Source organism: Eptesicus fuscus, chromosome 21, assembly GCF_027574615.1.
Source record: "Eptesicus fuscus isolate TK198812 chromosome 21, DD_ASM_mEF_20220401, whole genome shotgun sequence".
Taxonomy (NCBI): Eukaryota; Metazoa; Chordata; class Mammalia; order Chiroptera; family Vespertilionidae; genus Eptesicus; species Eptesicus fuscus.
The window spans coordinates 8,518,998-8,545,723 of NC_072493.1; the positions used below are offsets into that span (position 1 = coordinate 8,518,998).

Here is a 26,726-nt window from a genome sequence, read left to right on the forward strand (position 1 = left end):
TTCCATGTCTCTTTCTCTTTCTTCTCTCCATCCTCCCAATGGAGTTAAAAATCTACTTTCTGATGAGATAAACATTAGCACTGACATCATTATAAGAATGCAAATACTATTCCCAGCTGAGCTCTACATTTCCTTTCTTGTACAACTCTCATTTTTCCAAGAATTATTATGGGTTTTTGTTTGTTTTATTGTGCGTTGTTTTTAATGTATCTATCACGGGTTCAATCCCAAATCCTCAAAGAAGTAAACCTCCCAATACTTTCCACATTATGAGGTTTTCTATCAGTTGCAACTTCTTGAACCTAGTCTCTCCTGGAGCCACCTTTTCTGAAACCCTGTCTGGACTGGCCGCTCTCTGGGCCTGCGATTCAGCCAGTGTCCTGGGAGTGCAGCTCTGTGCTGTGTATTCCTTGAGCTTAACTTCCCTGTGTCTGAGCCAGTTTCCTGAACCTTGTTTTGGTGGAGCACATTCTTCAGCACCTTCCTGAGAAAGGATTCCTGGAGTGTAAGTTGTTGGAGATCCTGCATGTCTAAAATGTATTTATTCTACCCCCACTCTTGATTAGTCTTTTAGCTGGATGATGAAGTCAAGATTTGGATTTATTTTCCTTTACAAATCCCTCCCCACCCCCAGCCTTGCTGTCAAGAAGTTTGATTACACTCTGGTTTCTAATTTTTCTTGTTTGTTTTATTATTATTATTATTATTATTATTATTATTATTATTATTTTGGTATGTGGAAATTCCTACAGTCTTCTCTTTGTGTCCAGTGCTCTGGAACTTAATTTCTCAACATGAGCCTATTTTCATCCATTACACAGCATTTTTTGACAAGTCTTTTTCATAAATTCCTCTCTGTTAGTTCTGGATACATCACTTTAACTTATTTCTTGCATAATTTCCTCATCCCCATTTAAAAAAAATTTTTTTTTTCTGAAACTTACTTGGATCTTAGAACTCCTAAACAAATCGTTTAATTTTCTAATCTTTCTCACCTAATTTTTAGTTATTTTTCTTGATGTTCTATTTCCTGATAGCTTCTCAAATTTATTTTCCAATTCTTCTGGCAAGATTTTAATTTCTGTGATTATATTCTTAACGTCTTAAGCACATTTTGTTCTTCATTTATAAATATCACCCTGTTCTTGTTCATAGATGCAAAGTCATCTTTTATTTTCCTGAGATTATTAATGGTCATTTTGTTTTATTTTAAGCTCTCTTCTCATTGTATTGTTTCCTCTAAGTTATCATTTTTGTGCTTTTTGAATTCCTAATTCTGCACTACCGGCTTTCATGGCGGGGCTTGGTTAAGTACTTATATTAAGAGTGAAGCACTACAACTGCTGTGTGCGTGGACAGCAGCCAGCCAAGGGCCACCAGATATTTTAGATTCCCAGCTACATGTTTATTTCTGCCTTTCCTTGAGAATGCTGACATTGCCCAGAGAAAAACCTTCTTCCCATGTCCTGGAAATTGAGGGAGAAGGGGGCTAGCGTTCTACCTTTCGGTATGGAGACTTTCTTGAAGTTCTCTTATTTTCATAATTGGTATCCTGTCCTTGGCAATGCCTGAGAAGTCAGCAGTTTAATATTATTCTTTTTAAAGTAAACTGTCTTTTCTCTGTGTATGCTTTTCATATCTATTCTTTGGTTTGTAGCAGTTGTACTCTAAAGCAATTACATGTGGTTTTCTTTATATTTATCTTACTTTCTGTTTACAATGTATTTTTTTTTTTTAAATCTGTGGCTTGACGTCTCAGGCATTGTTTCTTCTGCTTCATTCTTTTCTCTTCTTTGGATACTCCAATAAAATACCCCTTGTGTTTGTTTTAGCAACTCTTCTCTATTTCCATTTCGGGTGATTTCTTCTAATCAATCATCCACTTCCACAATTCTCTCTTCATCTGTATCTAATATGCAGTTCAACCCATCTGTATGTCCCTAATTTCAATTGTTGTACTTTTTAGGTCTGCAATTCCCATTTGTCCTCTTTTATACTTTCTAGACTTCTACCCAAATTTTAAATCTTGCCTTTTATTTCCTTGAGCATATTAAGCATATTATAGTTTTGTATTAAGTTGTCTTGACTCCTTTTATGCCTGGTTATATTAAAATTAACTGTTAGACACTGTATATAAAAACTGTAGAGATACATTGAGACCTAAACTAATGTTTTCTTACTATTTTTGCTTCTTGAAACTAGAAATCTTGGATCTATCTTTATCCAGGCAGAGATTTAAATGATTTAAAATGAGTATCTGTACTAGTTTGCCGTTGTTTCCAGGTACTGCTTTTCAGAGTCCTAACCAAAAGTCTGGGAGTTTTAACAAGTCCATCCATTTCCAAGTTTTGTATCTCTAGCCCATCCTGATCCCAATTTTTGTTTCCTTAGACCAGTGAGTTTCCTGAAGGCTCCTTTGAGGTTTTCATTCTTTTCTAGAACGGTATAGGAAAAGTAGTCACAAATGTCGTGCATATATTTCTTGGTTTCTTCTTTTTGGTTGTCACTGGTCTTTTGTTGTCCCATCAGTCCCTCAAACTCATAATTCTTAATATTTTGCCCAGTTTTTTTTCCTTGTTCTTAGAGGGAAGCTGTTTGGAATGATAGATGGAATTGAATGGTAGAAAGGGCTTGGTCACTGATATGCTGAGAGTTCCCGTTGGTCAAGCAATTGTCCTATCTCTTGATGTCCCCATTTGTGGGGAAAAAAATGTTTATAAGAATCTTAAGGCAAGTTGAGTTTGATTGTATGAGGGAGGCAGGTATATGTAATTTACATTGCTCTTAAGTAACATGTACCAACAATCTTTTCAGGCTACTAGGATAAATCTTGGAATAAGGACCACAGTGTTCTTTCTGAAAGTCATTGCCTTCTCAAGACTCAGTGAAAGGTGTCAGGTCAAACAAAAGGCATGGAGATAATTAAGTAAAAGAAAACGGGATAGTTTCTGAGCATATATATATATGATTTACACAGTGTCAGGAAGCATCTGTACAAATAAACGAACCTAAAATTTCTAAAGAGTAACTTATTTGCTAATAAACCCCCTTTAGTTGATGTGGAAGAACACATGCATTCATCAATACAAATATTTCATGTTTTACAAGATGGCTTTATTACCAAAATTTTAGAGAAACCGTAAAGAGTGAGGAAAAGGGCCACATTAGAGCTCCCATTTCACAGAGCTCTGACTACATGGATCAGTTAGTTTGAAACCTTATGGCCCCCCTGAGTATGACTTATTTCTTTTTCTTTCTTATGTAAGAAAGAAATAGAAAAGAGCTTAAGATATATAGTGTCATAAAAAGTCTTTCCACAAGCCATTTCACCTAGATATTTCTCTCTGTCAACAATAATAATCAAAGCTACCATTAATTGCTCTGGCCGTGTGCATAGTGGTTAGAGAGTTGGCCCATGCATCGAAGGGTCTCAGGTTCGATTCTCAGTCAAGGGCAAGTACCTGGGTTGCAGGTTTAATCCCCAGCCCTGGTTGGGGCCCATGTAGGAACGGATTGGTGTGTTTCTCTCACATCGATGTTTCTCTCTCTCTCTCTCCCTTCCTGCCTGCCTCCCTCCCTTCCACTCTCTAAAAATCAATGGAAAAATATGCGCGGGTGAGAATTAACAACAACAACAACAAAAGCTACCATTTATTGAGTGCTGAAAACTTATCTTTCACCAGGCACTTTCCACATATACTATCATGTTTAGTCTTCTATGTGCCACTACTAGTTCTATTTAATAAGAAGGAACTGAAGGCTCAGAAAGGGTAAATAACTTTCTCAGAGTTAGGACTTTATTCCAGATTTGTCTGACAATAACACCCTTAATCTCCATAGCACAGAACACTACTTCAACACTCATATACTCAACAACTCTTTGTTGAGTGACTACCATCTGAGAAGACAACTGTGCATGACACATCACCATGCTTGCTTGCCCTCAGATAATGTGGTCCTTCCCTCCAAGATGCATTCCAATTTAATGTCCCAACCTCCCAGAGGGGAATTTTTCTTTCAAAATATTAAATGTTGCATACAACAACTGTATTGCAACTGACATTAAAAAAAGACATACCTCAAATGCCATTCTACAAAGTGCTCTACCATGTTGTATACGCTTAATTTTCTAGTATCTGTCCTTTTGCTTGTGACAGAGAAAAGGAAATGGGACTGAGGAAGAGTATTATTTGCTCTCTGATACACATCATATAATTTTGATGTATATCTATTGGAAATTTCATAACATTAATAAGCCTTTACACCATGCTACTTAACACATCTCTTCTTGTCCTTGTTCATTATATAAAAGTGTTATATCTCACCTTGTACTAACTTATTAATGAACATGACTGTCTACTGTCAGTGCACAAACAGGAAGAATAGATTCTTTAGTTGATAATGACAATGATAGCCATTCCTTAAAAGTGACATGAGTTGGTATCTTAGTCAGTTTGGGCTGCTATCACAAAATACCATAGACTGGGGGGCTTTATAAAGAACAGAAATTTATTTCTCACAGTTCTGGAGGGTGAAAACCTGAGATCAGAATGTCAGGATGGCCAGGTGGCAGACAGTCATTTTTTCTCATTGTATCCTCAGATGATGGAGAGGGCAAGAGAGCTCTCCGGTGTGTGTGTGTGTGTGTGTGTGTGTGTGTGTGTGTGTGTGTCTTTTATGAGGGCACTAATCCCATTCATGAAGACTCTACTCTTATAACCGAATTATCTCCCAATTCCTTATACTCTCACATTGAGGATTAGGATTTCATTATTTGAATTTGACGGGGGCACAGGTATTTAATCCATAACCGTTGGGTTGATGATGATGCTGGTAATGGGGAAGAAGTTATAAATTTTTATGGAGGAGGCAAGGTGGAATTCAAAAAAAAGAAAAGTTTTACCTTAATCTCCCTCTGTGGTGACAAGTATTAACTGTATGCCTGAATAATAATTAATTAGAAAAAAACAATTTGCTAAAGCTAATTAAAAGCTGGAACAGGCAGAATGAAGATGAAAAGGCTTGCAAAGCATGCAGAAAGCCAATATATTTTTCTTTTATTTTCTGGATAGCTCATTCGTGACAAGGGAACCAAATCTCCACCTTTCATTCTGGCTTTAACTTATACTCAAACTAATCATATTCAATCACTAGAGCTCTCATTCTAAATTCAGAAAAGGTGCTGACCAATCACATTATCTAACACTCAATCAATTGCTTTCCTTCTCTCGGTGTAGTTTATAATCAACACGACCTGCTGAAATCTGTCGTCAGGGTTTCACATTTGGCTTTGCCAAATAAAAGAGGTCGTGAGTGAGGGTGGAGGTGAAAGGCTCACAATGTGTTCTCAGGCACTAACTTTCCTTCTGGAAGTTTCTTGATATTCTTGCCACTGGTATCCTCTTGTCACTGAATGAGTCACTTGGTATAAGTCAGGAGCAACACAATCCATTTCAGAATGGCTATGACTTTATGTGGTAAAAGAAAAGATGCCCACCATGATAGACTAGAATGTTATTCTCACCTCCTTATTCCTGTGAGCTTATATTACAGATTTTATAATTAAGGCAAAGACATAAGAACTCTGCTCTTATGCCGACTGAAGACACATTTGGGCATCTTTTTGTAAGTGCTCACTGATAATTTATAGGGTTGGACAAAAGTAGGTTTACAGTTGTTCATACGGAAAATAATACAATAATTAATAAATAATAATGCAAGAATAAACTGTTTCACATACTCACAACTATAAACCTACATTTGCCCCACCCTGTATAAAGTACTATAAAAAGTAGTTAAGAGGACTGAACTATAAACCAATGAGTTTAAGCTTTAAAGCATGCTTTTCACTCTAATACATAGAAAAAAAGAGATAAATTTTTGACAAAAATGAAGAACCAGGCATAGTTACTAAAAGTCAAGTTAAGCATTGTATGGCCCAGAAGTGGAACAGAGACAAAAAGGGGAGCCACAGACTTCCTGGGCTCTAGGTCCTGAAACCTGTACAGGAAGCTCAGGGAGAAAAATGGAAACCAAAAATATCCTGTGGGAAATAATGGGTAAGGACCAAGGTTCCCAGCCAAGAGCGCTTCCCTGCATTTAGAAGAAGGCTGTACTCTACACACAGACTTGTGCCAGTGGTGGTGTGCATGATGGTGGTGAAGCAGAGTCTGTCGTATAAACTAGGCCAAGTCACTGTGCAATGCAATGTCTGAATTTGTGAGTTCTCCAATATCCCCACGGGAAAAAGGCTCAGCACTTGATTCTGGACTCGTGATATTTGTCCACGGTGAAGGCAAATGTAAAAAAAAATGCTAAACAGGGAGAACAATGCTGAAGGTGAGAGAAAAACTTATCCCACACCAGACTAATCTATCATTTAAAATTCCAAATGCTAATAAGGACAGCTGCAAACAACAGCGAATGAATTCATTCTTGACCAATCAATAGAACTAACTAAAATTGATTTAAAAATTTGCCTGCAATCCTCAGAGAGATGCAGGTTAGGATAATGTATATAAAACAAGGACCATGAGACAAAAACATGGAGATATAAGTCAAGAATTGTGGTTATGACTAACTAATCATAAATCTTGAAATTGAAAAAAAAAATAGCCACTGAAATTAAAAAGTATAGATATGTGTAGGTACTAGACTTATCAAGGGGATCACTCCATAAATTATATAAATGTCTAACCACTATGCTATATACCTGAAGCTAATATAAAATAATATTAAATAGAATTATAATTGAAAAATAAAATAAAAAAGTAAATAGATGAGATAAACTTTAGACTTGCCAAAATCAAAGATAGAATTTGTAAATTAGAGCATGTCACTGAGGAGGCAGCACAGAGAGATGAAGAAATGAAAGATATAAATGAGAAATAAAATGGCCAAGATTTGGAAGTAGCTCAAGTGCTCATCAGTAGATGAGTGGATAAAAAAGCTGTGGTACATTTACACAATGGAATACCACTCACCTGTGAAAAAGAAGGAACTCTTATCTTTTGCAACAGCCTGGATGGACCTGGAGAGTATTATGCTAAGTGAAATAAGCTGGTCAGAGAAAGACAAATACCATATGATTTTACTTATATGTGGAATCTAATGAACAAAACAAACAAAATAGAAACATACCCATAGATACAGAAAACAGACTGACAGCTGTCAGAGGGGAGATGTTTGGGGGCCTGGGTGAAAAAGGTGAAGGGATTAAGGAAAAAAACAACAACCACACCTCAGACACAGACAACAGAATGGTGATTACCAGAGGGAAAGGGGGTTGGGGAGGGAGAAGATGGTAAAGGGGGTTAAGTGATGATGGAAGACTTGACTTTGGATGCTAAACACACAATACAATGTACAGATGATATATTATAGGATTGTATACTTGAAACCTATATAATTTTATTAAGCAATGTCACCCAATAAATTCAATAAAAATTTAAAAAATGAGAAATAAAAGTAGGCATGTAGAGTTGCAAAGGAACATATATGAATATGTATGTATACACACATACACATATGCAGACATACGTATATGGATGTGTTTTTCTCAAAGTAGGAAATAGAAGTAATGACAGAATAAAACATTTGAAGAGATATTTCCAAAACATTTCTAGTGTTTTAGGGTCAAATCATCTGATATATTAAAGAGAAATTTAAGAAAGTCAAAAATAAAAAAAACATACTCTTAATAGAAACTAGTGAGAAAGTCAAATTACCTATAAAGGAATAATAATCAGTGGAATTTTATCAGCAACGACTGATTCCAGAGATCAATTTTCAATGAAAAACAAAACTGTCAAATAGAATGTTATACTTAGCTAAACTATTATGTAAGAGTGAAGGTAAAATCAAAATATAGTCAAACATAAACTATTAGACCTCTACACTAGAACTTAGGATATAATTCAGCAAGAAGAAATATAAATTAAGAAGGAAGCAGAGAGATATGCAAAATAAGAAAAAGATGAAGAAAAATCAGTATTTTGGTAACTAGTGAGTAGTTAATTTTTGACTGACAAAAATCAACAACTTTATGATAAAGAAGACACAAAATTCTATACAATAATAAAAAAATTATGGGAGTGAGAAAAGTAGAGAGATAAAAACTGTCTGATAGGGTACTAGTCTTATTCTTGAGGAGAACCAAGTGCTCAATTCTTTCACATTTTTGTAAAAAAAAGAGATATGACTTATTTGTTAAAAATATAAGTAGAGCTACTTAAAGAAATAAAATAAATAAAATATATAGCTCCCAAACAAGCACAGGAAAAATGTACGTGGTTGGATGAGGGCTCAGAGAAAGCTTGTCAGTCCAATAAAAAGCAGAAAGATAGAAAAATAAAGAAGGAAGAAAACAGCATAGTATATAGAAAATGACATACTAAAGAAGTGAGTCCATATATATCAATAATCACAATAAACTTTGAAGCGCTAGTCTTGGTATGATAGGTTGAATTATGGCCTTACAAAGATGTCCATGTTCTAATCCCTAATATCCGTGAATATGTTGCCTTACTTGTCAAATGTGATTAAAGATCTTGAAATGAAGAGTTTATCCTGGATTACTGGTGTGGGCCATTGTAATCCAAAGGTCCTCATAATAATGCGGCAAGAGGGTCAGAGTCAGAGAAGACGTAAGGGTTAAAGCAGAGGTCAGAGAGCAGAGAAGATGCTCCACTCCTGGCCTTGGAGATGGAAGCAGCCACGAGCCCAGGAATACAGGTGGCCTCCAGAAGCTGGAAAAGGCAAGGAAGTAGATTCCCCTCCAGAGTCTCAAAAAGGTACACAGTTTAGACTACTGACCTTCAGAACTAAAGATAAGGTAATAAATTTGTTACAGCAGCAATAGAAAACTGATACATTTGTCGATTAAAAGATAGAGTGAATCATTAGGTTTTTAAAATCCAGTCATTCGTTATTTAAAAGAGAAAGTTGGTATAGTAATATTACAATCAGGCAACATATATCATGCCAAAAGGAATAATATACCAAGGAGAAATAAAATCATGAAACACATGACATAATTACAAGGAGAAATGGAAAAGTAAGTTTTTGATAAAATTCTATCAGAATCATATACAAATAACTAGTAAGGCTATAAAAGACTTGGACAATCAAATCAATAAGCTTGATCTAATACAGACATATAATCAGACAGATAGATGGTTACTCTATTAAACTCAATAACAGAGAATCTATCTACATATTTTAAGGTCATATACAATATTTATAAAGACCAACCATAGCTATGTCCCCCAAAACACAAATTCGAAAACTAAGGGTCATATAAACTATGTGTTCCAACTTCATTATAGTTAAATTTAAAGTTATCTATATATGTACTACTATATGTAATACTTTAAACAATAAAAATTAAAAAAAGTTATCTATTAAAATTCTATAAAAATGTTAAGAATTAAAAATATATTCCCATATATAACTCTCATATTAAAGAGAAAATCACAGTCAGTATTATAAAATATTTGTAGCAATACAAAGTATTACAAATAAAAATGTGTGTTACATAAAGGGAATATTTATATACTTTAAATATACTATTAAACTAACATTTAAAATATAAAAGTTAAACATTCAAATTAAGGTGATTGAAAGAAAACAAAATAATTGTAAAGCAAGTCAACAGAAAAAAATGGTAAAACTAAGAGCAGAAATTAATGTGCAAACGTTTTTAAATCATAAGAAAATATTTGGAATAATTTTATGCCAATACATTTGAAAACTTAGATAAAATGAAAAAATTTTTGGAAAAGTTTAAGTCTGAGTAATCATTATAGAAAAAAAAATCATTAGATAAAATTTCCTTACCATTTCCTATACACCTCACACCCTCAATAAACACACCAAGATCCTGTGACTAAATGGCTTTATCATCAAGGAATGGATCCTACCTTATGTAGATGATATAAAGATCTTTTCAAATATTGGGAAAGAGGTAAAGCTAACTCATATTATAAGAATATAATATTCTTGCTATCCAAACCAGAAAAGTGCAATGAAAAAAATTGTAAACAAACAGACACAAAATCTAAAATAATATGACAGAAATGATATCAACAATGTATTCAAATAATAATGTAACTGTTTGGATTCACCTCAATAACGTAAAGATGACTCACAACCAGAAAAATCTAATAATTTAATTCACTGTATTAACAGATTAAAGCAAAAAATCATATCATCTGACTAGGTATGAAGAATGCATTAAGTTTAAGCATATGTTCATGATAACAATGTAGGGATGAATGAGAATTTCTTAATGTGAAACAGGTATTTACCAAAAAATCTGCAGGAGGTATTCTGCTTAAAGTGATAAACATCTGAAGCTTATTCATTAAGGTCAGGAGTAAGACTGAGATGCCCATTCTAACCTACTCTACTCTTCAATATTACATTGATGATCCTATCCAACATGATGAGACAAGAGTAAAGACTGGGAAGGAAGCCTGCGGATGAGAGTTTACCAACAATTAGAATAAATTAAGAGATGTGCGACAAAATGGATTATACAAATTCAATAGTGTTCCTGTATACGATTAATTATACAAAATTATATAGATCAATAGATTATATAAAATTCAATAGTATTCTGTATATGATTAATATAAAATCAGAAAATGCAATGAAAACAAGCTACCATTTATGAGAAGAAACTTTGAAGAGATGACAAAGGATGTATAAGACTTTATTAAAGGGCATAAAAGAAATCCTAGCAGGATTAAAGCAGAAAAATTATATCATCTGAGTAGGTATGGAAGATGCATTGAGGTTCAGCACATGTTCATGATAACAAAGTAGCATTCAGCTCTACTGTTCATTTTCTAGTTGTGTAAATTTGGACTACTTTTTCATCACTCCTGTGCATCATTTTCCTCATAAGTAAAATAGAGATAATAATAAAATTCACCTAGTCAAGTTGTTGTGGGTTCCATAAAATAATACACACAAAAGACTAAGAATAAAGACTGGTATATACTAGGTGTTTAGCTACTATTGCTATCATAAAACTGTACCATTTAAGATAATGAGGGTATTAACACTAGGGTAGATAAATGGAATACAACAAAAAGCTTAGAAACATACCCAGGCACAAATTAGCTCTGAAGTATAACAGAAAAGTATTACCAATCAGTGGAAAATGAAAGAACTTTTAAGTAACTGGTGATAGGACAACTGGCTTTCTTTATGAAAAAAAAATAGACTTCACTCACATTATATATAAAAATATACTTAGCTGGACTACAGACCTGGAAAATAAGAGTCTAAAATGATCTAAATAGAAGAGCAGAGATACACTTCTTAAACCACAAATAAAAAACAGACACAAGAAACCTAGTAAAAGATTCATAAAGTTGACATCAAAATTAAAAATATATTTAAAATTCCATTATAAACAAAGGGTTAGTATCCACAATGTATAAAAACATCTACAAATAGATCACTGACAATAAATAATTGGCAGAAGAGGATACGCAGATAAAAAAATGTTTCAACCTCAGTAGTAACAAGGGAAATACAAATTAAATTGTATTTCATTTTCAGAGTAGTGAGAACTAAGTCTGACCATACTAAGTTTTAGCCTACTACAGAAATGGGCACAATGTGGAGTAATTAGACAATATCAAATGAAGTTGGAAATCCACCTGTCTTAAGACCCAACAATTCCACTGATATATATATATATATATCAAAAGTACATATAGCTTAATATGTACACAAGGAGACATATTTTGTTTACTACAGCATTGTTATAATAACCCAACTGACAACTAGGCAAAGAAACAAACACACTACTGGTGAATGGAATGCACAGAGCACCTAAAATGAATTAAACAGTTTATCTGTATTAACATAGATATTAGAAACATAATCTTGAGTCTAAAAACCAAGTTGCAAGCTGTTATGTGCAGTAATACAACTTATCTACATTCAAAGCAACAAAATACCACTATCTAGTATTTATGAATACACATATACTTAAAATAAGATATTAAAAAAAACATGGCTTAGACAAACATCAAATTTATGCTAAGGTGGCCTCTGGGGAAAGAAGGAAATGGGACTGGCAAAAAAAATATATATATATGAAACTCCAACTTCAATATTTGATTTTTTTCAAAATAAAAGACCTGAGGTTAGAGTAGGAAAGGTTAGCATGCATTAGATCTGAGAGCCAGGTGTAGCTCTTGAATTTTTCTGTATTAAAAGTAAAAAGTGTTAAATGTACACTGACTTCTAGAATCAAGTATTTCCACAGTGAAACAGAAAAGGACTGATTACAGTACAGACTCTGCGTTACAACAGAGGCGCTGCCGTTCTGGATGTGTGACCTGGGCGGCCCCTCAGCCAGGAGAACCTCAGAGTGGACACTGCAAACCTAAAGGGCGTAGGGTGTGTTGAGGACACAGAAAGTACCATGGCATGAGTCACATTCAACAGAAGAGCTTAACTATGAGCTAAAGACCAAAGATTATGACAGAGTATGTTTTAGGAAACAAAGCTACTATTTTGCAAAACCCTCAGAAACAACTAAACAACTGCATTTGGTCTCTGATTCATGCCCATTTCTTTTCCTTTTCCTTATATCTTTTTTTCCCTTACCTGTTTCCTTCCATCAAAGTAATGGTTATTCTGAGGGCAGAGCTAATCGGCCCTCTGAAGGCTGAGAAACAGCACATTCTACCTTCGCTTCCCACACATTATGGGGTGCAATATCTTAATAGCAGCATCTATCAAAAAGCCTTGGAGAATTATTGCTTGTCCATTAGAAATCTCGCTAGCACTAATACGCCAGGAGTGAAGGGAGAACTAAGTTCTAGATCTACAGGAGCTTCGGGTACGTAGGGATAGCGTAGTGTGGCCAGTAATCTCAGCAAACCAGCTGCTACAAGCTGAAAAACGAGCTCTCCAGAATGCCTACAATTTCACTATCTCCTATCGTGGACGGATGCAAAATGCCTGCCAATCTCCTTCTGTGTTTGTCTGTTTATTTTGATAAAATGGGTCATAACTTGCCCCGCTGGTGTGGCCTAGTGGTTGAGTGTCAACTTATAAACCAGGAGGTCATGCATGGTTCGATTCCCAGTCAGGGCACATGACCAGAGTTTCAGCCTTGATCCCCAGTAGGGGGCGTGCAGGAGGCAGCTGGTTAATGATTCTTTCATCATTGATGTTTCTCTCTCTCTCCCTCTCCCTTCCTCTCTGAAATCAATAAAATTATATTTTTAAACAATAAAATAAAATAAATGGGTCATAACTTTGTATTTAAATCTCTTTTAAGGGCTATAGTAGTGAAAAATTTTATACACACATATGTGAACTGACTGTTTTGTCATACTATATTACAAAGGATCAAAAAAAGTGGGAAGGAGATTGTGCCATTATTTCAGATACATAATTGAAAGAATTACGGTTGGTTGAAAAATGACATTCTGGAGATTATTTGCATATATACATTTCAACATATTTTCTGAATAAAATGAAGAATATCTGGTCCTTTTGTCTATTTCAGAAATGCGCCTTAATTTCTTCTCTTGCTCTTTTAGCAAAACCTGCTCTTCTAGGTGTCTATCTTTTAAAAATATATATTTTTTATTGATTTCTGAAAGAGGAAGGGAGAGGGAGAGATAGAAACATCAATGATGAGAGAGGCTCATTGGTCAGCTGCTTCCTGAACAACCCCCACTGGGGATCTGACCGGGAACTGAACCGTGACCTCCTGGTTCATAGGTGGATGCTCAACACGCTGGCCGGGCTAGGTGTCTATCTTTAAGGGTCTTTTATGAACCCCAAACCAAAATCCTTTCACCATTTCTAAGTCCATTTTTATTAGTATAACCACTGATTAGGCAAAGTTAGGCAGCACAGCAGCTCCAGGGAAGAGAGCACGGGTCTGGAATCAGACCGCCAGGGGTCAGAACCAGGCTCTGCCACTTCGGGTTACAGCAATTTACTTAACCTGTCTGCACCTCTGTTCCTACCTGGTTAAAATGGGCGTTATAGTAGTATTTCTCTGAGAGTCATAGTAAATGAAATGCAGCGTCTAAAGTTGCAAACAGAACTACATAAACATTAGTCACAATTAATGTCATTGTATTGTCATCTTCATAACTGCCGATCCTGCTGCTAGGTGTAGGGAACTCAAAGCATAGGCCCTTGTCATCTGAAGGAGACAGGCAGATAAATAAGTAAATATAGAAAGGGGGTCCCCATGTAAACGAAGAAATGACCAGGTGGCTTAGGGTGTGAAGGAGATGAAAAGGCCCAATGATTTCCTTGATGCCAGGCCACTGTGTGGCTCTGGCAAGTGACCAAGAATACAGATGCCTAAAAAGAACCACACTTGAATGAGGCACCAGAATTCCTGTCTCCTGGGTCCTGAAACCTCCAATCTAACTGCCATGGCCTCTCCCGCAGACCACAGAGGCAGAGGGTCGCTGTGGAGATGTTTCAGTGCCAGCTGGTTCCCAAGGTGTCGCTGACATCTGCACACAAGTTCTCAAGTTGAGGGCACCTGAGGCTGCATTGGAGCCAAGAGGAAGAGGGAAAGGATTCCAGATGCTTTCAACCAGGTGCTGAGCAATGAATGCGCTTGCTCTGCCTGGCAAGGGGCACCCATGCAAACAAGGCATCTGTTTCCAGCCCAGTGCTGAGGGCCAGGCCCTAGGGAGCCACCATCTTCTCGCCCTCATTTCTGGTGTCACGCGGAGAAAGGACATCCATCTTCCCGAAGGAGCACCTTGTATACAAGCAGAGCCCACGAATTCTTGCCAAGAGGGCCTTTGTGCTCTGCTCTCCCAGTTTTGGCATTTTTTTACCCTCCAAACCAAGGTGACTCACTCTATTGTTCTAAGTCTGCACTGGGAAGCCTTCAGGGAGGCTGGTATTTCGGGCATTCCAACGCAAAATAGAAATTACTGCTCCCGGCCACAACACACTCTTCTTTTACTAATCAATTTTTTTTTTTTTTTAACTCTCAGGATAAGTTAAGCTTTAATGGAACAGAAAAAAAAAAAAAAAAGGTGATCTTCACACATATTATACCAAGGAATTCAGTGTTTTAAAAAAATCAATTTTTTTTTGGAGAGCATTTATTTCTGAGAAACTCAAAATCGCTTAGTGTCATTTATCTTCCCAACATCACAGGGAAGGTGGGCTTCCAGCTTCCCATCTCCAGGCCCCTCCAACTGATAACAAACAGATGTTTCTTGCTGAGGGAGAATCTAATCACGGTGTCTGTCCTGATGTGCAAGGCTGAGCAGGACAGATGGCTGACAGTGGGGCCCGAAGCTGGGGAGGGAGGGCTGACTTTCACTGGCAGCCGAAAGAGGAGAGAGGATGACCCCTCCCGTCAGGGCAGCCACAGGAAAAGAAAAGAACTTCTAGACCTGAATTCATAGAAATAAGAGAAGTGAACAGTGTGTCCTTGACCCTAGTTATTTCTCACAGAGCTAGAAATTAAGTGCAAGAAGTATTTGACCACAATTTACCTGGGTTCTGGGCTGTAGGCTTAGCTAGGGAAAAAACAACTATTAATGAAAGCTATTTCTTGCTCTGGCTGGTTTGGTTCAGTGGTTAGAACGTTGGCCCGTGGACTGAAGGGTTCCGGGTTCGATTCAGTCAAGGGCACATACTTCGATTGCAAGCTTGGTCCTCGGCCGCAACTGATGTGTCTCTCTAACATCAATGTTTTTCTCTCACTGTCTTTCCCCCCCACTTCCACTCTCTCTAAAAATCAATGGGAAAAAATATCCTTGGGTGAAGATTGAAAAAACAAAACAAAAACTATTTCCTAATGCTTAGTAATTTCTGTAAGAATGAATCAGCAGTTTTAGTATTGTATATTAAGGTGAAATTTAATAAAAGGTATTTCTATTTCTTCCCACTATAGTTAATTTCTAAGTTAGTGTAATTTGATTTCTATAGCATTAACACATATAGTATTTACTAGGAAATCCAGCAAAAATCCCAGTTGAAATATGAAGAGTTTCATTTTCACCTATGAGACTCACAGTTGAAATAACTTTGATGCTAAGCTTTCTGAGACAGGACTGAGGGGAGAACACGTTCTACAGCAGGTCACTTAGAGCAGCGGTCGCCAACCGGTGGGCCGCGGACCACTGGTGGGCCGTGAGGTCCGAAAGGGTGGCGACTGCTCACTTAGAGCACACATCTGGCTCCTCAGAACCGGAACTTGCTGACTTAAGACGATGTGAAAGAATCAAAAGATGGCATCATTCTGAAACCTTTGTGGAAAGGAAAAGTCCCATTTTAACACCTAGTTGGGTCATTCAATAGATTAGCAAAAACAATAACAATAGATCCTTGATGTGCTTTCTGTTCTTGAAATGTACCAAAAATTGCCATAAAAAGTGAAATCCAGAGATATCTGAGAATGAAAGGGGAGGTGGTGAGAAAGGGGATCGCTGCTATATCTGTACGTAAGTTCTCCTCCGGCCCCTGCCCACCTCCTTCCTCTGTAATCCAGTAGGGCCCTCCAGTGCCCACCTCTCATTGTCCTGGCCTGGTCAGCTGACTCTTTTGCTCCACCGCTGTGAACGCTACACATACAACTGGACTCACCTCACACCTGCCGGAATGGCTGCCATCAATAAATCAACAAACAACAAGTGCTGGCGAGGATGTGGGAAGAGGGAATGCTAATGCGCTGCAGGTGGGAACGCAGATTGGTGCAGCCACTATGGTAAACAGTATGGAATTTACTAAAAAAATTTAAAATGGAACTACCATTTGACCCAGCAATCCCACTTTTAGGAATATATACTAAGAAGCCTGGAACACCAATCAGAAAGAATATATGCACCCCTATGTTCATAGCAGTGCTATTAACAATTCCTAAGATCTGGAAACAGCCCAAGTGCCCATCAGTAAATGAATGGATAAAACGGCTGTGGTATGTTTACACAATGGAATACGTAAAAAAAGGCTCTCTTACCCTTTGTGACAGAATGGTTGGACCTGGAGAATTTTATGCTAAGTGAAATAAGCCAGTCAGAGAAAGACTAATATCACATGGTCTCACTTACATGTGGAATCTAATAAACAAAATAGATCCAGAGGCACGGATGCATGGAACAGACTGAAGAAGCTCAGAGGGGAGGGATGAGGAGATGGGAAGAGATTAACCAAAGAACTTATATACATATATGCATAGCCCATGGACACAGACAATAGTCTGGGATGGTCTGGGATGGGGCAGGGACTGGGTGGAGAGGGGCAAAGTGGGGGAAATTGAGGGATATATGTCAGCAATATCTGTAATACTGTCAACAACAAAAAAGTATTGTTTTAAGAAACTGAATTGGAAGCAACGCTTCCTAAGCAATTTACCAAACCCATCAACTCCCATGCTTTTCACCAAACACATCAATTAATTGGATAAAGACTAGAAAAGGCATCTTTTCTGTAGGAATTTTCTTTAATTTCTTTACACAAGGTCCACAAGGCACTGGAACGAGAGTGGGGTTGTGTCAGAGCCTCATGTTAAAAAGAGCAGTGACTGTGTGGTAAATGACTGTCTCTATAAGGAGCAATGACAAAAGGTGGTAAAATTGAACAATGATCATGGTGAATGGCTGCTAATTGGGACCAGTGACTCCGAGGAGCTGTCATGAGTCAGCAGAAAACTACGATCCTATTCATTCTGACAGGGACTTTTATAAAATTAAAAATATTTGACAAATACTGAAATCAAATGTTAGCATTCATTCAAATGTCAATAATTTATGGATAGGAGAAGGACTGTTCTATTTTAAATGCTATACTTAAATTTAGAAAATGTTTTCCAAAACCAAGAAAACTTCAATTACTGGATTAGAAATTTCTAAATTTTGCAAAAAGAATATATTATCCCTGTTCAAAAATTAGTTTATAGAAGACAAACAAATCCAACTGGCACTACAAAATACACAGAAATAAGACAGACTTATTTTATATTTATCTTTGCCTCACTCTTTAATTTCTACTTTTGCAAATACTATCTTATTGTATTTCCTACAACCTTATACACTATCCTATCTAATAAAATAGTAATATGCAAATTGACTGTCACACCAACACACAAGATGGCTGCCCCCATGTGGCCAAAGATGGCTGTCCCCATGTGGACACAAGATGGCCGCCACATGATGGCCAGCAGGGGAGGGCAGTTGTGGGCAGTTGGGGGTGACCAGGCTGGCAGAGGAGGGCAGTTGGGGGGGACCAGGCCTTCAGGGGAGAGCAGTTGTGGGGGGACCAGGCCTGCAGGGGAGGGCAGTTTGGGGGAAGGACCAGGTCTGCAGTGGAGGACAGTTGGGCAGGGGGGAACCCAGGCCTGCAGGGGAGGGCAGTTGGGGGGACCAGGCCTGTAGGGGAGGGCAGTTGTGGGGACCAGGCCTGCAGGGGAGGACAGTTGAGGGGGACTAGGCCTGCAGGGAGGGCATTTAGGGGTGACCGGGGCAGCAGAAGAGGGCAGTTGGGGGGACCAGGCCTGCAGGGGAGGGCAGTTGAGGATGACCAGGCCTGGAGGGGAGGGCAGTTGGGGGAGACCAGGCCAGCAGGGGAGGGCAGGCCTGCAGGGGAGGGCAGTTGGGGGGGACCAGGACTGCAGGGGAGGGCAGTTGGGGGGCCAGGCCTGTAGAGGAGGGCAGTTAGGGGTGACCAGGCCAGCAGGGGAAGGCAGTTAGGGGCAATCAGGCCAGTAGGGGAGCAGTTAGGCGTCGATCAGGCTGGCAGGGGAGTGGTTAGGGAGTGATCAGGTTGGCAGGCAGAAGCGGTTAGGGGCAATCAGGCAGAGGCAGGCGAGCGGTTGGGAGCCAGCAGTCCTGGATTGTGAGAGGGATGTCCGACCTCCCGTTTAGGCCCGATCCCAGTAGGATCAGGCCTAAACGGGAGGTCGGACATCCCTCAAGGGGTCCCAGTAGGATCGGGCCGAAACGGGAGGTCGGACATCCCTCAAGGGGTCCCAGATTGGAGAGGGTGCAGGCTGGGCTGAGGGACACTCCCCGCCCCCCCCCCCCCCCCAGGCACGAATTTCTTGCACCAGGCCTCTAGTGTTAAAATATTGCTAGAAGGAAGAGAGAATAAAAATAAGCATACCAACAAATTTGTAGCCAAAAGTGTTCAAATTACAAATAAGGAAGCATTTTCAGTGGCAGAGTCATGTAAAAGGTGTTTTCTTGAGATGTGGGGCTAGGGTTAGGTGCAGCTCAGTAAGGAGATCTCTGGGGCAGTAAGTATATTTGCTTGTTTACCAAACCACATGCATATTGTTTTTCTTAGTCAACAGAATGACTACCATGAAAAGGAGTTGAGGATGAGAATGACATAGCTGAATGCAGTTGAACCAGGTAACTATCTGCTTCTGGTGGTCATTTCCAAAGGCTTGTTGCAAAGGCAAAGCTGTATTTTAATCCCACGAGAGTCCCACAGTATACTACTCACCATGTGTGCCTGAAATAATCCAGGGATGAGAGACTGGTTAGAGAGGTTGATGATCCTGGAGGACTCCTTTAGGACATAGATCTTGCCAAAATCCACCTGGTCGGGATAGACGTAGATAACCGGGCCTTCTCCGATGCTCCTTAACTGACACGTCTGCGTTCCCAGAGAGAGAAGGAACACAGGAACAGCTGAAAACGGCTGGCCTTAAAATTCGATTGAAACAGAAGTTTCTAGCCACCTCTTCTGTAAAAAGCAGGGGCACAAAAGGGTGCTCAGGAGAACCGACCTCCCTTCCCCCTGGTACTCTTGGTCAGAGGGACACAGGGATGGCCATGCCGGTCAGACCTTTGAATTCAGTCTGAAATCCCTCCAGGATGGTCTGCTTTGCTGGGTCAGCCTGGAGCTGTGCACTGAGGGGAAACCAGATAACGGTCCTCTATATGCCACCCAGTACTCCAGCTTCAAGAACACTCAGCATGGGGCTGAGGACTGGCACTTAAGAATAGGAAGTGGCCTGGCTGGCGTGGCTCAGTGGTTGAGCATTGACCTATGAATCAGGAGGTCACGGTTCGATTCCGGATCAGGGCACAAGTCTGGGTTGAGGGCTTGAGTCCCAGTGTGGGGCATGCAGGAGGCAGCCGATCAATGATTCTCTCTCATCATTGGTGTTTCTATCTCTCTCTCCTTTTCCCTTCCTCTCTGAAATTTATAAAAATATATTATTAAAAAAAAAAGAATCGGAAGTGGCTGAGATCCACTTTGCTCCACGCCCTTCGCCCTGTGTCCTCAGCCAGAAAAGGGGCCTTTTTCTTTCATAAAGTGCTGGCTGCTCAGCAAGTGGCCCTCACACGAGCTGCATTTTCAATAAAAAATAGTTTTTAAAAAAAAGAGAATCACTCATTTTAAATATATATACTCTCACACACACACACATACACACATACACAGGTGTACTCTCCTGGCAGAGATCCTGACTTGATAGGTCTGGAGAGGGTCAGGCATGTCTATGAAAAACTCCTTAAAAGAGTTTAAGAACAAGTGCTACAAACACCACTACTTTTGGAATTATCCACAAATAGATTCCCGAAGTACCGTATTGCTAGTTTTTTTTTTTTACCATGGAGTGAAAATGTAGAATTCCAGAACGACAAACAACGGGAGGATATGCAAATATGGCATGTGCCTTAAAAGCGGAGGCTTGGAGGTTTGGTAAGAAGTACAGCAATTGTAACTGCAATCTGAAAACTGTCTCTCACCACAGGGTGGTCCTGGCTCCCGAAGACCGAGATGTAAACCGTGGACCTGTGTTCCCCAGTGACCTGGGTCTCCAAGATCAGGGGTATGTGGACGGTGCTTTGGGGAGGGATGATTCCATAGGGGCTGGGACTAGAGAGCAACACAGCGGGTGAGTCCTCGTCTACCTGGTGGGAGAGACAAGCCAGAGAGATAACAAGCCCCCGGCAGGATAGAAAATCAGTAGCATATTAGATTATTTTGAAACAAGTGTTGTTCTGTGTCCATGGAGGTTCTTTAGAAATGTCTCATTGTTCAAGCAAGTATGTAGGGATGAGCACCCCAATTTTGCCCAAAGGGAGTTTGGTTGAGTGTGCATAAGGCCCTAAATTCAAAGTGCACAACCCGGCAGATGTAGAGATTATCCACAACATGAATCAGTTCAGGACAGCAGCTGCCCACGGCCACCTTCCCCACCTGGCCCTTTGCGCCCCCATGTCTCACTCCCTCCACCTTGTCCCTTTGTGTTCCACCAAGAGAGGCCACTAGTACTTCCCGAACACATGGCGCTGCCCCTACCTCCAGTTCTTTGCACGTGTTTCCTCTTTTTGGAATGCCCGCTCCCTTCGACCTGCCTGCACCCTCACCCTGAATCCCCCAGGGATCCCCAGTGCCCTGGGGTCGGAGCACCCTGCAGTCCTTTTCCACAGCCCACACTATCGATGTGTCCATCGTCGCCATGGGCTGGACACTTCTTAGGGCACAACCTGAGCCTCTTCTCAATGCCCACTTTCTGGCCCAAAACATATGCTCAGTACATGTTTTTTAAATGGGGAAATAGGTGGGCAAATGAATGAATGTTGTCCAGCGTCTACCAATGAACGCTGCCCAGCCTATCACTAGCTCTTGTACAATGACAACAACCACTAACAAAACCTTAAAAATCCCATGGCCAAATAAGTTTAGGTAATTCTGGGAAGCACTCCGAAGCTCAGCTCCCGGAGAGGACGACAGAGCATGCGGTTTTACCTGTCCGGAGCACCCCGCGGGCTTTCCCTGCCTGGACTGGTGTAACGTGGCCTAATCTAACTGCTCATCCCTCTGCAGCTGCGTGCTGTCCGGCCTCGTTGGAGCTTGAGGCCACAGGAAAACCAGTAATACTGATTCCGTCTTTATATAAACTTTTTATATTTTGTTCATCGTGGACTTTTCATTAATATTGATTTCATAAAATGTGGCATGAAAATGTTAATCTTGATTGTTTTGAACTTTTCGGCTCCACCTTAAATATTGTGCTTGAGGCAAGCGCCTCACCCTTTCCCCGGCCCAGTTGTGCAGAAATACCTTCCCCGTCACCCCAGATGCAGGCTCTGCTCAGAGCTCTTGAGGTGACCTGCACTGCGTAGGGCGGGCCTGCTGTGCTGTTAAGCATCTGAAAGTTGGAGAAGTTGTCTCCTGTGGCCCCCCCACCCTTGCCTTCTGGTTTTGTCTCAGGGAAGTCCGCAGAATAACTGCAATCCCCTCTTTTACATACCAGCCCTTCGACTAATGAAGGGTAGCTATTTTGGCAGGGTTAAGTCTTGTCTGTTCCAGATTAAATACTACGTATCCTCCTCATATGACTTGGATTTTCAGATCACATAGATTGCCACTCTGGTTACCTGGAACATGATTCAATTTTTCCCCAGGTTTCTATTACAAAAATACAATGTCAAGATCTGAAGACAAATTTCTGCGTTGATGGTGGCCACCTCCTTTCTCTGGCTGAACACGTTTCTCTGATGGGCCTAAACCTGCCTTCGTTCTGTGGTCCCCACATTGGTCTTTTAACTCATTTTGAACTTATAGCCAGATAAAACTCCCATTTGATTTTGTTTGCATGAATTTTTATCAGAGAACTGTCCTTACAGAACTGAGTTTAAACCCAAATGCACTCTGGGTAAACTGCATCTCATTAGGAACCTTCCATTCCTCTGGGTTGCACAGATCTTTTAAAATCTTTAGTCCATACGCATTTGACTGCATGGTTAATTCCCAGGCAATTATCTGCAGGTGCAACTTCTGCGTGTTGGCTTAATTGACGCTTTCTTTATCAAAGGCAATTTTCCTGGGAAATTAGCAACTGCTTACAGTCTCCCACCTGGCCAGGTGTAGTGGCATGTGGACAATCTATTTCATAAAATATTAAGAGGCACTTTCTCCTTTCTCACTCCTGTGTATCTCTAGCCTTCTAGTCCAGCATATCAATATTGCATTACCTTGTCTTAGTGAAGCGGTTCACGTCACAGCCATGAACATAAACGAAAACCCCCAGCTCTGCCCCGTTCCCCGTGCATGGTTAATTCCCAGGCAATTACCTGCAGGTGCAACTTCTGCGTGTTGGCTTAATTGACGCTTTCTTTATCAAAGGCAATTTTCCTGGGAAATTAGCAACTGCTTACACCTGCAGCTGCTTATGCACGCAGGTGGCAATCCAGCTGTGGCTTTATAACCCCATCCCCAGATTATCCCAGGGTTAAAAGTCAGAATTACACAAGGTCGTGTGTTTAGGAATATGGCTCCTAAGAAGGATATCTCTTTCTTACTGAGGGAATCCAACTGCAGAAACATCAACACTGAGAAAGGATCAAGTAACTCACCTGGGGCAGGACCTCGTAGCATCCTGGGAGGTCATCCGGGTTGACAAGCTGGATGGTTTTCTCGTACGGGTACTTCAGGAAGCAGCGCCCGAAGTCCACCTCTGCATTAGCCATGCGGAGGGCGGGTACAATACACCTGCTCAAAGGAAGGAGCCCATTAAAGAATTGAAAAGGATAGAAAGCTTGTTTACATATGGAGAACGAAGAGTCCCAAGTTAAAACACATTTGTTACTGTCACATCGTATTTTTCTCTAATAACTACATTAATCACTTTCAAATCTTCTCTCCTTGCCTTCCCTCTCCCCCTTAGCCCCCAGTCATCATTTTTTAATCAAAAAAAGGGCTGGAAGCAAGACTCCTTAAACAGCTGTGGGTAAGGACTAGCATTCCCATTGTTTTTCATACTTAGCCTTCCTTTGGCAAGGGACCCCCATAGGACAGGTTCCTTAGGGTAGTGAACCTGTTTCCCTGACAAACAGGGGCAAAGCCACCAGCATGGGGTCCTAACTAGCTGTGACACTTTGGACCAGCCCGAGTCCCCCGAGGGCTGGTAACAGCTCACACCAGCTAAATAATGGTAATAATTCTAATTCCTATGCAGAACAGCTGTCTTGGATCAGCAGGCTCAGGCAGCTGCTCGACCCAGCGCTGGCGCCGTGACAACAGGGGATGAGGTGGAGGAGAGGGAGGGAGGGGTGTGTGCTGGAGAGGGAGGAATTGAAGCCCTGTGTGTGCAGCTGGTCTATCATTAGGTGACTTGGGTTTTATTTGTGTCTGTGAATCTCAGCGTCTGCCCTGCCCGGCTGCCCTGTCACAACATAGTGCAATGGTGAGGAGCGCTGGCATTGAAGTCGGACAGAGCCAGGTTCAAGCACAACCTTGAGCAAGTTGTTTTCCCCCCTAGAGCCCCATGTTGCTTATAAATAAAATGCAGGTAATTCTAGGGGTTGACAGTAGCATCATTAACTCTTCTTAGGGAACTGTGGGAAATACAGGAGCTAATGTGAATGGAGGGCATAGCACAGTGCCATGGAAGGGCTCAGTAAGAGGCGATTGATGTGTGGGCGGGGGCACGGCAAGCCATCACTGCTGGCTCTCTGGGAAAATCACTTTAGAGAGCAAGTTCGAAAAGCAATTCTCTGTTGAGGGTCTTTGAGCAGTTTCTACAGATTACAGGAAAGTACTGTAATGACAGGAAAGAGAGCCCTGTTAACCCCAAAGCTTGAGATTTCACATGGGATGAGTGTTCGTTTTTAGCTAAAATGGAAGTTGTCAGCTGACCCAATGACTTTCAAAAGCTAATCCTTTACTACCTGAAATGCTGTGGCTGAGAGGGTTCAAAGTTAGTACTTAACGTGGGTCACAGAGTATACATGGTAGAAACTCATAGCCTCTTAGGACCTTTTTTAAAAAAAAAAAAATATATATATATATATATATATATATATATATACATACATATATTATTGCTTTCAGAGAGGAAGGGAGAGGAGGAGAGAGAGAGGAACATCAGTGATGAGGGAGGATCATTGATCGGCTGCCTCCCACTGGGGATTGAGCCCGCAACCTGGGCATGTGCCCTGACTGGAATCAAAGCACGACCTCATGGTTTATAGGTCCACACTTAACCACTGCCACACCGGCCAGGCAGGCCTTCTTAAAAAAAAAAAAAATTGGTATTTCCTATTGATAGCTGTAGGGAAAAGAGGCTGGAAAGTATCAGAATAAATCCACATACAAAAATGCAAGACTAGACAAAAAGGCCAACTTGGGTATAGACAGGACCAGATGAAAGACTCCGCATGTTTTTTAAACAAACAGATAAATTACGTAGGTGTTGGGAAGGAATACTGAGTAAATAGATCACGACAAGACCTTGACCTTCAAGTTCCTTTAGGGCTGCTCTTTGACTTCATCCAAGCCCAAGGCCCCTGCGAAGGTGCCCCTTATGATGCCTCCACCAACCAGTAGGTCTGCACCTTCTTTAAGGTGCATTTTCTTAAGATTCATGACAGACCTAAATTCTAGGAACTGATGTATTGCCAGCAATTTTCTCTATTTCCTTTAGATGGCATTTTCCAATGTACACTCCAAAGTCCCAGGTCTGGACCCTCGTTTGCTTTGGCAACAGTGTGGCTGATTATTGTATTCAGGGTCACTGTCACCATCAGTGGAAAGACAGTAACTTGGTCAAGTAGACACAGTCACCAAAGCAAGCCAGGATCTTAACCTGACTCCAGAGCCCATTGCTGTCTCGGTTAAAAAAGAGAGAAGCTGCCCAACTGGTGTGGTTCAGTGGTTGAGTGTTGACCTATGAACCAGGAAGTCATGGTTTGACCCCTCATCAGGGCACATACCCGGGTTGAGGGCTCCATCCCCAGGAGGAGGTGTGCAGGAGGCAGTCAATCAATAATTCTAATCATTGATGTTTCTCTCTCTCTCTCCCTCTCTGAAAGCAATAAAAAAAATGTGTGTTTTTTTAAATAGAGAAGTTGGTGATGGTTCTGAGGAGTTTACAGTTAGAGAGGGCCTTGTTTGGGCGCCCGCTTCAGCCCGGAGCAGGACTGTCTTGCTAAACGGATCGACCACTGCAGAATTGTGGACACCGCTCTTTCTGCTGCAGACCTCCGGGGTACTGTATTTAATGATAAACATAAAAAACAGCAACTGTTCACATCTTTCTGCTAAAATCCTTTTAGTTATATACCTGGAAAGTCAGAAAGTTAAAAACAGAGAGCACCAGTATTCTTCAAACAACACACACACACACACACACACACACACACACACACGCACGCACGCGCACACACACACACACACACCCTTCTCTTATTTCCACAGAAGGTGAAGGTGCGTTGGCAGTTTGAAAGCTCTGCCATTTGAATCACACTCAGCCTCCCTTCAGGGAAAGCAGAAAAATGCAGTGTGGGCCGTTTACAGGCCTGCTGCCTTCTGGTGAGGCAGCCCTTCCTGGGGCCCAGGGAGCCTGGGAGAGGGGGGCAGGTGAGTGATACCTCGCTGTAATGAGGAGCGCCAGCACTTCTTCCCCGATGCCCTCCACGTCCACCACCAGGGCCAGCTCGTATTTCTGCACCGTGTTGGAGCATAAGGTCACCTGGAAAGCAAAAGGTGAAAAGCTGCTCTTCTAAAAGCCCAGCTCTCCCCCTGCAGCGGGGAGCGGGGAGCCCCGGGACACTGCGGAGTGCGGCTTCTGAGTACTTGATTGTGGGATGCATGGCATTTTACACTTTTAGTTGAACCAGCTGCATGTCGGGGTCCGGGCATGCTGAGTTTTTTCAAAGGCCAGGTTAGAAGTGCAGTGGCTTTTAGTACAATAGGCTGGCTCATTTCTGAGGAGACTGTTATCAAAGAAGCCGTGTACC

General features: G+C 40.6%; 1 protein-coding gene across 1 annotated transcript in view; it reads right to left on the reverse strand.

The window, feature by feature from the left end:
* Positions 1–26,726, reverse strand: part of HYDIN (HYDIN axonemal central pair apparatus protein) — a 302,917-nt gene that overhangs the window by 172,964 nt on the left and 103,227 nt on the right. Inside the window, 4 exon segments of the mRNA XM_054710866.1 lie at positions 19,471–19,623; positions 20,727–20,891; positions 23,343–23,478; positions 26,358–26,458. Of these exon segments, the coding sequence (XP_054566841.1) occupies positions 19,471–19,623; positions 20,727–20,891; positions 23,343–23,478; positions 26,358–26,458 (555 nt within the window).